The 13,918-nt window shown below is 40.1% G+C and overlaps 1 protein-coding gene across 5 annotated transcripts in view; it reads right to left on the bottom strand.

Moving 5' to 3' along the window:
* LOC121672810 (neurexin-3-like) overlaps positions 1 to 13,918 on the bottom strand; it is a 290,579-nt gene that overhangs the window by 103,814 nt on the left and 172,847 nt on the right. For 2 of the 5 annotated variants that reach the window (XM_042045700.1, XM_042045702.1), the window contains 3 exons: positions 8,867 to 9,168; positions 4,106 to 4,150; positions 2,182 to 2,343 (listed from right to left, as the gene is read on the bottom strand). In XM_042045700.1, the coding sequence (XP_041901634.1) occupies positions 2,182 to 2,343; positions 4,106 to 4,150; positions 8,867 to 9,168 (509 nt within the window). Of the gene's footprint in view, positions 1 to 2,181; positions 2,344 to 4,105; positions 4,151 to 8,866; positions 9,169 to 9,322; positions 9,385 to 13,918 lie in introns of those variants that run through there. The other 3 variants (XM_042045705.1, XM_042045703.1, XM_042045704.1) reach the window with 3 other exon arrangements.

Raw genomic sequence — 13,918 nt, 5'->3', positions numbered from 1 at the left:
TCCATGACTCCTGTATGAAATCTCAGCTCCACCTTCCCTCTAATATTAAAAGTCCATACAAAGAGGAAATTGCGACAACCCTCTGGGTTGCAAATAAGATTATATCCACCCAGCCACACCCTATGATAAACAGCATTACTGTAGATCATAACCTTAAGGAGAAAACTCTCGCAAGAAACTCTTATTCCAGGCTAGCTAGGAAGCCAACTGACAGAAAACTTAAGCTTCTTTTTCAATAAGATTTTTATAACACTTTGTGGAGACATCAATATGTGTATCCCCATTAATCAGAGTAATAATCACAAATTACATTAGAAGAGAGAAGAAGACAAAAGATGACTGCAAGGCAGCACCAAAACGAAGTTTGGGATTTGGACTGAACTCATCTTTTTTTAGCTGGTTTGGTTTGGTTTTTCTTTCCCAAGGATCACTATTCTGGTTCCTGCTGCTAGCCAGGCAGTCCAATCTCTATTACCCATGCGTGAATTTTCTCAAAGCTGTGGATTAACTATATGACAAGTGCAGCCGGCCAGAGTAAGACAACACAGTTTTTAAAACCAGCTAGCTCTTCCTGACCAACGCAGCCACTCAAGTGCACAGACTTAGCAACACAGTGTAAGGACTTGAAGATCACAGTTGCCTGCCTCAAACGCTGTTAAGGCCACATAACGACTTTGCCATGAGATGAGCACAGAACGGAGTAACAGGATGGTGCTAACTCCATGCAGAGGTGAGGTCTGGTCAGCACATCCTGGGTAATGCATCCAGACAAAACTTCCCACTGTGGCAAACTTTGTAAAGAAGCAACTTCCCCTATACATACCCCCAGTCAAACAAAGATCACCCCAAGTTATGGGACAGATGGCATCTATGACCACTGAGGGAACCCCCCACCTCCCAATCCCTTCCCCAAATATGCCTCCATGGATACCAGGAATTTGGACTGTAAATTAAGCCACTATGACTCAGAACTTGAAATAAGATAGAGGTGATTCTATTGTCCAGGTGTTATCTAAAGCCTAGGGGGAGGTAAACAAATCTGTGAGAGGAGAATGTATAACTCATAATGGACTTAAAGAATGCAGAATTTATGGGCCACAAGGAAAGCAAGTGTGCTGAATCAGCTTGGACTGGGTAAAAGGTAATTCCATCAAGGAGAGATTGCGACCACTGACTCACAGCCCACCAACTCAAGAAACCCACCAACTAAAAAAAAAACAGAAAGACTGAGCATAGGACTAATTAGCATTAGAAGCGAGGGAATCATTTAACCAATAGAATAAAAGTGTGTAACCAATGAGCATTAATTCCTTTGCCTGCAAAGATATATAAATAGGGAAAAGTTTTGAGTGACCTCAGGCCCCCCACCACTGAGAAGCCCAGGGTGAAGAAGGACCAACGGGATGGCACTGGATGCATAGATGGTGACTATTTTCTGCTTAATCTATCTCTCTCTTTTTTCTCTTTTATACTTCTTTCTATCTCTCTACCTCACATTTTATTGTTCAATAAAATCCATACTATTGACTTCAGCATATGGTTTTGTTTACACTTTAATTCGAGGAGATGGTGTCTCTCAATAATCATATCATAACACACGGTACACTTCATGTCCACATGCCACATGATTGCCATGCCTCCATTACACCCTCATGCTACATTCTCCTTGCAAAATTTACACTTTTTATGCTACCTTCAACTTTTATTTTTCTGTTTTATTCCATTTCTGTATCTTCCTGGAAAATTTAGATCTAACTATACTCCCAGGTGAAATAGAAGACCTTAAAAAGTATCCTAAATAAGCTTCTGATTATGATTTTTTCATCTCAAAATGCTACTTAGTAATCAAAGACCATTTGCCTTTATGTGATGGCTATTGCCTAAGTGCGTAGAAGATAGTAATGCTTTCTTCTGAAGGGCTAACAGCTTAGAGAAGACACCTCTCCTACTACCATGAGCATTTTTTCTGTAATCCAAGCACTAGAAGTATGATTCTGCACTTAAGCTCATGAGTTTTCCAGCCTTCTGTCCAGATGAATGACAAGTTTTTCTTTACAGAGCTGTTCCAGTTATCAGTATAAAATTAAGCATCAGGGAAAGAAGTGATTGTGTAAGGCAGGAAAGAGTGATGACTTTAACAAATCAAAAGCACAGAGACAAGAATTAATTTGAAATAGTTACCTCTTTGAGGCAGCCCATGAAGTTATTGCTTACTGGAGACCCAGGTAAATCAGCAGTACTGGGGCTCCCTCCCACGTAAAAGAAGTCATCCGAGCCCAGCATGGTATAGTCCTCCTGTGTGTAGCCCGTGGTGGTAAGGATGCCATCCACAGAGATTGTCACCTGTTTGAGGGACACAATGGACAAAGAAAATCCCAGCAATGACCTTACAATCCTGAACAGAACAACTTACCTCCCCTATAATTTTATGCCAGTTTTATTAAGGATTTTGTTGAGATTTGGTATGCATTTTTTTTTATTTCAGTCAAGCTCTATTTTCTGGTCTGATTTTCCCACAGAGAAATGCTTCAGCATCTGCTTCTCCCCTTTCTGGTGCATCAGCACTCTCAGGCTTACCCAGCAGCCTATCCATCCAGATGCTTTCCATCTATTCAGGCCAGAAAATATAACTGTCCTTGAAAGACATTTCTCGTATTAGCTGATTTTATGATTAATTAGAATTTATTTTAATGATTACAGTTAGTTATGGTTGTTAGTAAAAAAAAAAAAACACTAATGAAGACAAGTTGGTATTTTTTATTTTTTTAAGTTTCTTTTGCTCATGGCACACTGACGATCATGCATTCAGGGATAGGGGGAGAGGGAACTCACTTTCGATACATTATGGATGTGCATGCCATGTACCTGGAGAGACACACACCCACCACCCACAAAAAAAAAAAAAGACAAAAAAAGGAAAAAAAATTTACAAACTCACCCATAACAAAAATATAAGAAGAAAATAAATCAAAATAAAATCAAATAAATCAAGATAAATTAACCACACACCAACAAATGTGATAGAAGCAGATATGAGAAAGAAAGAAAGAAGATACAAAGCGTGCACACACTGCACTTTGACATGTCATGCCAATATATCTGAGGCCCAGATAGACGACAGGAAGAAAAAAAGAGAGAGGAGAAGAAAAAGGGAGAGAAAACCATTTCACACTCACATGCAATCAAAAATAAAAATACCAAACAAACTCCATTATAACAAAAAAAAACCCAAACAGAAATGTCCCCAAAATCTCTGACCACAAACACATGGAGGGTGAAGGGTGACAGAAGGAGAGGTTGGGAGAGGAGGAAGTGAATTTTATGTGTTTTGCTTAGATGTTGTTAGTGGTTTCAAGGGAAGATGGAGGAAAATAGATCGAGGCCAGGAGGAGACGGGCGAGTCACCAGACGTGGACATGCCATGCAGAGTGTGTACTGAAACAAACAACCGGCTGAGCTCCTGTTGGCCACGCAGGTAGAGGTCAGAGAGAGAGAGAGAAAGTGAGAGAGAGAGCAAGAGGGAGAAGGAGGAGAGAAAGCAGAGGGAGGGAAGTAGGGGGAAATCAGGAGAAAGAGGACAACTCTGGCCAGTTTGCCTGTAATAGCCATTGTCACAACAAAAGGGGGAGACAAAAAGAGAGCCTTCACCACCATGGACTAGAGGCCCTGCAGTGGTTCTGATCTAGAAACCTTCAGAGTAAAAAAAAAAAAAAAAAATCCAAACTAAAAGCCAAGAAAAAATGCCAAATGAAAACAAAAACAAAAGAAAGAAATCTAAACTCAAAAACAAGGGACAAAAAACCCCAACAATTTATCACCAGAAAGGAAAAGAAGAACTAAAGACAGGTGAAGAAAGCAATGAAAGAAATGTCCAAACCCCATTTCCAGAAGAGCTGTGTTAGTTGCTTTTGATGCTCATTTTTCTATTCAAAAAGAGGAAAAAAAAAAAAAAAGGAAGGGGGAAAAAAGTGTTTTCAATGAAAATAGAATAAAATTAAAGGAAGCAGTAAGTATAAAGGAGGGGGGAAAAAGAGCGGGTAGGGGGAGGAAAAGGCAGGTAACACACGGCAAACCCAAAAAAAGAGACAATAAGAATGATATCTACCAGACAATGTAGTTTGTTTACCATAGCGTGTCCAATGCCTGAGTGCTTTGCGGAAAAGGGGGAAGAAAGGAAATTAAAAAATCGTGAACAGAACGATTGTTAATTAAAATAACTAAAAGCAAAGATGAGTCGTTAGGGTGTTAGTACATTAGTTGGTTAGTAAAAATGACACATTGCATGAATGGTCTAGTGTTAGTTTTTCAAAAAAAGGCGTGGGGCACCTGAGACACACAAAGTGAGAAAGAGGACAATATGACCAGGACTCTATGGGGAACCATGCCATCTAGACTGTAAAGAAAGAGGGGGCTGCCTACTCTTCCCACCCTGGTATTAGTCATTAACTTCAACCCTCACATACATTATCCAAACCTGAAGCAAAGTTAAAACAGTGCAATACTTACTCTTCAAATGCTCATCAAGGTGCTTCCCTCAAACAAGAACCTTACTCTCAGAGATACACACACAGAGTACACAGCTTGCCCCTTCAGCACAAACCCAACCACGACTCCCTTCTTTCACCCGCCACCACCCACCAACATGCCAGCTCCTCTTCCAAGCTTCACTACCCTCAAGTGTTGCAGAGTATCACAAGCAGGCCAGTACTTCCTTTGACTGGAGGATACAGATGAAGATGAGTCCAAGACTCTATGTCTTCCTTCCAAGTTTCCCAGTCTGCAGGTTTCTTTACAACAGCTGAGTTTGTGACTTTCAGGAGGAGGACATAACAGGGCCTGTGCTTGGCTGTTTGCCTGTAGCTCACTTCTGTCATCCAAGATAAAGGAATTGAACCTCTCCTACTGTAGGGAGCAACATGTCGAGGAATTGTATAGAAAGAATTGTGTTGCTTGTGTCCAGGTTGAAGACAAAAGATTGACAAGATTTAGCATCCCTTCTGTTACACTACATCTCTATTACACAGGAGCTAGGAGAATTTACCAGTCAGTTTGGTTTAGTAGATCTTTTTTAACCTGTCCCAAGGCATGCAGATGCCAACTGTTAGAACCTACACATTGCATCTTGTTTGCTTTTTAGCATTTGAGGAACTAAAGATCTTTATAGTAGATTTTGCATTGTGACTAGGTTCAGTGTTAATAGGGAAGGGCAACCTGTGGAAGCTCCAAGTCCTTGTTCCAGTTGAAGCTGGCAAGAACTATCTACAAGATCTACGCTGCCTCATGTAAAAACCATCTGCTTGCAGGCTTCAGAGTTGTGCATTGACTAGGCAAGTAAGTTTCTGAAGACTTTGTGGCATTGAGCATAAAGTCCCAAGGTTATTTGCCAATTGGAATGAATTAATAATACTCTGTACTTGGGTATAATGAGCACAAACTCCTGAATTCTTCACCAAGGAAGTATTACTCACAGCAAATTGTCGTTTTAGTAAATTTATTTTTACAAACAAGGGACTTGAAGTATGGGACATGGAGAAGAGCATGCTAAAAATGAGACAGAGTGTCAGCAGCAGACCTGAAGACAGACACAGGAAGTCTGACCTTCAGTCTCCTCTGCTCCTCCTCCCACCAGACCACACTGCCCCAAACAAGCTCTGAAAGCCCCAGTAAAATGCAGCCATGATCCTACTTCTAAGTAAAGGTTTCTCACAAGACAGAAAGAGGGCTTAGTTTTAACTGAAATAATAAGATAAATAAACAAGGAGATTTGCTTTGACATTAACAATCACTACTCAAGGGAATCTGTGGATTCACTTGGTTTGTCTCTAAGGAAATTAACTGCTGTGATAGTCATTTGATCTAAAAAAAAGCAGCCCTTAGTACTCTCCCAGCTTAGCTACGAAACATTTAACAATTCCAAAAAGTACTGGGCAAAAGTCCAACTATTTAAAGTTCCACTCTAATTCTAGAAACAGCCAAAAAATTATGCAAATCCTCCTCCCCTTTCTCTTAGCCCCCAAAAAAGCAGAGGAAAAGATTAGATGGCATCTGAAGCTGCTGATAGTCCATTTAGCTGGAATTGCTTAGATTTAGATAATATTCTTGGAATTTCTAAATTATTGCTTTTAAAGTTCATTTTAAAGAGAAATATATTTATCTCCAGTGCAATATTTTCAACCAATTACAAAGAGGCTACTGATTTTCTTATAAAGCTTCAACATTCAGAGGCAATGTATTTCGCTGGGGTTTTCTGTTTGGTTTTGAAATGGGTTTTTTTTGAGGAAACTTGAGCACAGTTGGAAACAAGACTTTCAAGTGAACTATATTATACTGCAACATTACAGGTGAATTTATGTCAGGAAAGACATAGAGCCAATAATCTTTTACATACAAAATTATTTAGGTTATACAAAATTATAATGGATGCCAACTTTTAGGACTATCGTGATTGCTTTGCCTCAAGGCCTCATCAATTCCAATATCTGGGCAGCTTTAGGTTCTGGGTCAATGTCTTAATTTTGAGACAGATCAGAAGTTAAAATGCAAGTATCCAGGGAAAAGATGACTAAAAAAAAGTCCAGCCTTATTGATATTTATTGGTTGAACTGTATTCTGTCATGTTTAACTATAAAATTGGACCCCAAATCACCTCTGCTAATTAAATGTAATTTGATTTGAAGACTGGCCTTTCTTTGGAAAGAACCCATCCATCTCATTAAAATATGCTCTCTCTTGCCCAGTCAAGTTGGACCATTTAAGAATTCAGGATCACTTAAAAACATTCACAGTGAATAGATCAGGAGGATTAAAAATTTACGATGCTTTGGCAAGGGACTACCTGCTTTCTAACAATCACCAAAGTACTGCCCTGGTCTCATCAAATATGAAAAGGCATAGACAGATTTCCATTTCCTTGGTCCACTTCTGTGAAGCAATTAAAAAATCACTAGCTAAAATATTAAGAAAAGACTGTGACAGCTTCCCATCCACAGTTTTGTTTGTGACCCTTCACTTTCTGCTTCTTCAAGATCCAAACCAATCCTGGCATGCAGCATGGATTCATTTTGCTTCAGGCACATTTGCCCACTGAAATTGATTCCCAATGAAAAGTAAAAAGTATGATTAACTAAAATGGCCAATAAGCGCTACCGAGATATTCAAGGACCAGCTGTTCTGAAACTACCTAAAAATAAAAAAAAACCCGTATCAAATAAAGCCATATATTCTGGCATTTCCAGACTGACAAACCTAGACTAGTTGGTGCATCTCCCTCTACTCTGCTGATGGGAAAGCTTGGAAAAAATAGGATCATGAAGACCCATCCACTGCATAAGAAATGAAATTTGCTTCTGCATATAAACTATTGAAAACAGATTGATTTTTTTCCATAGGTAAGAATTCCATAGCCTCATGAAAGTTTGATGACAGACTTCTTGTCAGACCCAGACATCCTAAACATGTAGAAATACAGGGATTTACATGGGAAAGACAAAAAAATCTTCAGCCCCACACCCAAATATTGAAAAGAAAGACACGAAATCCTGATAACAGATAAATTATCCACTGACATCTACTAGTAGAGACTGCTTCTGATCCCTGGCACTGATTATCCTATACTCACAGACACATTTGATCTTAGCTAGTGTAACATGTTACCACTAATTACATTGTATAAACTTATATAAAGCTATTAAAGGTTGTGTTAATATTGACATTAATGAGAAAATAAACAGCTCAGATTGTATTCACAAATTGATTTTTAAATCTTAGTTGACAAGTTATTTCTGCTCCTCTACCAATCAGCAAGATACCAAATAGCTCCTATTCACTGTGTAAACTTCATTTATCATGCAGCAGATGGGCCTTAGTAACTTGATGTATTTACCACCTTTCAGAGCAAAGTTATTTAATTTTATCTTATCTATTTATGTCTGAGTTTATATTTCATGAGAAAGGCTTCAGGATTTTAAGACTAGCCTACAACCAAATACGTCACCTGATACAGTTGTCTGCTAGGAAAAGCAGCATGTAGATGTGCAAAATTACAGTGGTAAAATCAGAAAAACTTTTCCAAAGTGGAATTGTAGGGTGTTGGATTGATCTGAGTTTGCTTGGGATTTTTTGATCCTTCCACTTTTCCAGTCCTCACAGCCAACAGAAGAGTCTCAAGGTAGAGACAAGAAATAAAGTAGAACCTCATTATAGAAAGAAGGGGAAAAAATCAAAAAGAAGAAAAGAAGAACAGAGAATCAAGAAGACTCAGAGAGACTCCAGCCAATTAATTCCAAAGCTATAAAGTTAAAATAATTACACACATACCCACCAGCCTGCACACCTGCACATTCATATGCACACACAAAAGAAAAGGAAAAGAAAAACAAGACTTTAAGAATTAGAATTGTGACATCATGGCAATGGTTAAACCAATTAACAAAACTGAAAGAAAAAGGAGAGAGTGTAGAGCGTTGGCTGTTGGAAATAGGCTCTGTTCCCACAGTAATTAAATGCAACAAGAATATTACTGATAAGATTGAATCATAATTAAGGAAATAATAACATTTAAAAGGGAGAACATAAAAAGAAAAAAGGAGAAGAGAGATGAAAGTAAAGTTATGTCACAAGTTTTTTTTATTAAATCAAACTGGGAAAAAAATAGAAAATTGATAAAGTGGAAATAAAGATATTGCAGGAAGGATAAATTCCCAACTACTGTTTTTTCACTGTCCTTTAGGCACCGAGATCCAGAATAGGTAGAGAAACTCTAGCAATACCACTGAGCTTTCCCATTTCTCCATTGCTCTCTCCCATCTGCCTGTCCCAATAAAACAAAACAAAATTCTCCCCAGTGTTTTCTCCCCTTCACCATTACCTGCCGCAGGTTGCGTGTCACCTTAACGTCGTGCCACGCGTTGTCATTGAACTTGCCATTGACCGGCTCCACAATGGCCTCAAAGGCCCCGGACCCCAGGTTAATGACCAAGGAGACCGCCCCGTCCTTCAGGGCCAGGTTGACGTAGTCGGCTGACTTGCCCGTGTGCAGAATGAGCCCGTTGCGCTGCCATGTCTTGAAGGAGAGAGTGATCTCATCGCTGCTGCTCTGGATGGGGTTTTGCGACAGGTCATAGCACAGGTATTCGGAACCACGGAAAGTGGCCATGTTCTCATCTCGCGCTGGAAAGGAAGGGAAACAAAAGAATTATTCAGCAGTCAGCCAAGAAGAGATTTAAGGTTGTCATGAAATTTAAGCATCCCACAGCATGTTAACTATAGAGCTAAATATCAAGGCATGCTAATAACTGTAGAGCTCCTTTTGTAATATGGCTACCAAGAGAATTAACTGCAGGGTCCTCCGTAGTGATGAATTTCAGTGCTGTGTTTTTAGTTTCACTGCAGCACTGTCACCATAGGGACCACTCAACAGTATGCAGTGGAGTCTAGGAAAAGCACATTTAAGGACTGTTATAAGACATTTCACATCCTTTTTAGGAGAAGGATGGAAAGCTCTACTATTCACAACATCACCACCACATATGTGCTGATTAAAAAAACCCAACATTTCGCAAAGATCAGTATTTAGATTCAGCACTACTGCAATCTGAACTTACCTTAACCTATCTGACAGGAAATTTAAGAGAGACACCAGAACATAATCCTAACAGAGCTGCCCCTTTCTTTCAACTGAATGAGAAACCAAGCAAACAAGAGATCCACATGAAGTGTCCTACAGATTCCTTCTCTGAGAGCCTGAGGGAAGTCCACATAAAACATTTTGTCCACAGATATAAGTAATGTTGCTGGTAAACACATCTGAGAACTTTGCCTGTCTGATCACCTTATCCAGGAAATCTGTACAACATAAGCACGTCTTTTTCAAACAGCAAAAATAAACATGGGAGAATTATTCACAGCACATGACATTTAATATTTCCTCACAAAGAAATCTCTTATGTACAACAACAAAAGCCACTGCACTAATTTCTTAGCAACTGGAAGCACATTGGAATACCATGAAAATCCTTTGTGTGAGCTAGAGGTCTGCTTCCCAGTACCTGGGGTTCCAGTCACTCAAAGCCAGTTCTGCTGCTGTATTGCGCTTATGTGACTTGAGCCAGCTGTACACCCTGATTTTATCCAGTGGAAGAAATACAGGACAGTGATAGGAAAGCTTTCAGGAGGGCTGGCTAGTGCCATCTGGGGGAAAATGGTACCTGTAATAGAGTCTGGACAGGTCCCCACCACCACTCCATTGCAGCACCTGACTCCCAGCTGTGAAAGTGAGGCTGAGCAGTAGATGATACATGCAGTCAAGCTATTTGCTTACAAATCACTGCATAAGGCAAATGCTGGTGCTATTTCCATTGACATTAATAGCACTTTTCTGCTTCATTTTGTCTCATTAAGTAATCCTAATAAAGATTAGCCAGAATTTATTTGTAAAAGACTGAAGGGAAAATACTTGTTGTCATAGCCATTCTTGGAAAACACAGTAAAATCTTTGTCCTCACAGCACAAAATAATGGTGACAAAACAGCACAGTATTGCAACTTGTGCACGTAACATTCTCAAGTGAAAGGTCTCCTTTAAGCAGAGCCTCTTGCAGAAGCAATGTGCGTCTGTACTTCAGTAAGCGAACCATGTGTCCCTATACGCCTGCAAGCAAACAGCCACCCAAATTACTCCATGCAGCAGTACACATTGGGAGCCAGCTGGCTCAAAGGAAGCTTTTCACAAGAAGACCTGTGGTCCCAGTGGACAAGCTGAGCACTAGTCAGCAGTGCCTGCCCTTTCAGCAAAGGCCAGCTGCATCTTTGGCTGTTTTAGCAAGAAAGCAGCCAGCAGGCCGAGGGAAGTGATTCTTCCCCTAATGGACCCTTCTGAGATCACATCAGGAGTGCTCTGTCCAGTATTGAGCTCCCACATATAAAAATGACTTCAGCATACTGGAGGGAGTGCAGCAAAGAGCTACCACCACACTCAGGGTACTGGGGTAGGTGATGTGTGTGCAGAGGCTGAGAGAACTGGGTTCATTCTGCCTCAAGGAGAGAGACAACTCAATGGAAATCTTTCTGATCTCTTTAGTGACTTAATGGAATAACACAGACAAGACAGGGCCAAATTCTTCTCAGAATTCTGCAGAAGGATGAGAGGCTACAGATACAGCTGAATACAAAAAATTCTCATTCTATACAAAAAAATGTTTCATCTTGAGGATGGTCAAACACTAGGAAGGGCCCAGAGAGACTGAAATCTCCATCCTTAGAAATACTAAGAACTTGATTAGGCACAGTCCTGAGCTGCCTGCACTAACTGGACTTTCTCTGAGCTAGTGGTTGGATTACACAGCCTCTGGAGCCTTCAAAATTATTTGGTTCTTTCATCTTATTCTGAGTACATTTAACTACAAGTGTTTATGCTTATGTCAGTGTTAAACCAGCCTAAGCACAGAGGGCTGCTATTGACTGCATTTCTGGGAGTCAGAGCCAAGCACTTAACAATCCTCTCCCCACACTGAGAATTCTCCTGCCTAGTCACTCCTGATCCATCAGAAGAGAATGTATTACAAGCAAGTTAGACACATGTTCCATGTACCTGAGGGTAATTCCCATCAAATAGCCAGTGTCTGAGGGCAGGAGTCAAACACAATCATTGTGAGTGAGCCTTTTCCCTACAGCTGAAGATGTGCAAGGCACTGAACACACATTTGTGAAGGGGGACAGATGGGTTGATTGTTCACTCAGTACAAGATATATTAACAGGGCTCATTTACACTTTCTCAACCACTTAGATGAAATCTCACTGATCTACTCAATACAAAGGAGAAGGCAAAGAGTAGATTGGAGATCTAAACAGTAATTTAAGGCAACCACTGCAGACTTATCAAAACAGAGCAGAGCATATTCAAAGAAACATTACTCCTACTTGTACTACTGGTTTTAACGTAGGGTGCTGTCAACCCACCGCTGCGTTCAACTATGTCATCTGCCTGTTTCCTCCAGTCATCTGCTGCTGACCCTTGTCAGAGATGGGATTCTGTACATTATCCATCTTTGTATCCTTCCTGTTGTTAGGAGAATGTCAGCTATTTCTGTTTCATATGTTGTTATGGGGTTTTTCTACCTTCTGTGGCTGCTCTGGACAGACATTCAAATTTGCAGATCACCACACAGTAAAATCACTCTGCAGTTCACCGTGAAATCAAAACTCATGACTGTCCGTGCCCTGTTTCATAAGCACAACTCCCAAGGTCAACACACTCTCTAAGACTGTATTCTCCAAATTGCTGATTCCTCAACAGTGACCATGTGGTTTAGCAGTCTCATGAAAGGCTTCAGCACTCAGAGCTTAACATGTGCACCAAAGAGCTTGGCTGTGTATCCCCCAAGCTACACCACAGTAGCTTCTGTCAGGCCACAGAAAAGGCTTCTTACCAAGCATGGCCTCTCCATACTGCCCCAGCTGTTAGGATGCTCTGACATACACCACAGCTGTGACTAAAAAGCACCTGAAAATTACGAGAGAGCATGGAGGAGGAAGAGGGATACAGGCTCTTTCCACAATGAATGAGGAAAAAAGCCCTGAGTAGGCTGCAGGTCTCATAGTATTTTTTTATGCTTTCAGACACAGTCTGGTGATACCTGGAAGACCATAGAGCGGTGAACCACTTGTTATTTGTTAGCTCATGACCATTGTGCTGTACAGTTTTGAAGGTTCCACAAATTGCACTGTGATATTTATAAATTCTGTATTCCTTAAATAGCAGTAGTGTACCAAGGAGCTTCTGCACAGCAACACAGCAAACCTTAAGATCCAACTCGAAGTCAGCAGGGATCCTTGGTTTATGTTACATGAAGCAATAGATCAAACACTGATTTTTCTGGGATGTGAAAGCCTGTATACAGTTGGTGATATTTAATTGAATTGATGATCTAGTTGCTCAAGGGAGGCAATGCAACTGCATAAAATAACATTTACTTAAAACATATTTGGGATATGTTTGAAACCTGATGGTTTTTGTATGATTTGCAAGATTTATTTTTTAACTCAGTTAATACTAAATAGATTTACAAAAATCAGAATCTGAAAGCAGGTTAGCACATATAAGAAATCAAATCTTCCATTCCTCTTGTTACTTGTAATCTAAACCCATTATTTGCTTCCTAATTCATTCACATAACTAAATTCTCTGCAGGAGATGGGATTTTCAAGGATCCAATACTTGTACAAAATTCCATATTTGGAGTTAAACCTTAACATATTCAAGATGCACAGAAATCACCTGAATCGAAGCAAAACTCAGAATCTTCAAACTAACACAAACATTTTCCTTGAACAAATTGAGTCATTCATCACTTTAAAAGGGAAAATGTTACCCTTTTCTGACCAATCTCTAGCAGACACACCCAGCACATTAAGCAGTTACCATCACCACCACACTGCAAAGCCACTTTTGCAAGTCTCAGACTTACACCTCAACGGTTTAAAACTCAAACCCTCCATCAGCACATATCGAAGCCTGAGTGCAGGAACAGAAGCAAAAGCATAGCAAACAAGTACCTAAGCCAAGTTCCTGGTTCTTCTCATCCCTGAAGAAACCCCAGAGCTTGCTGAGTCTTAGGTCCCCTGGAGAGGTAAAGACCCCAGGATCTTTCCATACAGTATATACCTATACTGCCTGTTCAGGAAATCCAGATGGTAATTTTAGCTTCAGTTTTTATGTGCAACGCTGTTGCTGTTCCTGTCAAAGCTCTTTCTAAGAGAGAATTTTCTAAGGAGAAAATAACTAAGGAGAATATTCAGAATTCCCAGCACCACTAAGAGGTAGAAAACTTTGGCATTTTGATTTATGTATGAGGAAACCAGTGCACAGACATTTTAATGGGTTTACTCAGAGCCACCAAGAAAATCAATAACAGAGAAAGCA

This window comes from Corvus kubaryi, unplaced genomic scaffold, assembly GCF_017639235.1.
Source record: "Corvus kubaryi isolate FWS band 111438036 unplaced genomic scaffold, C.kubaryi_AGA036_p1.0 64978, whole genome shotgun sequence".
Taxonomy (NCBI): Eukaryota; Metazoa; Chordata; class Aves; order Passeriformes; family Corvidae; genus Corvus; species Corvus kubaryi.
This window is presented reverse-complemented; position numbering and strand designations above follow the sequence as displayed.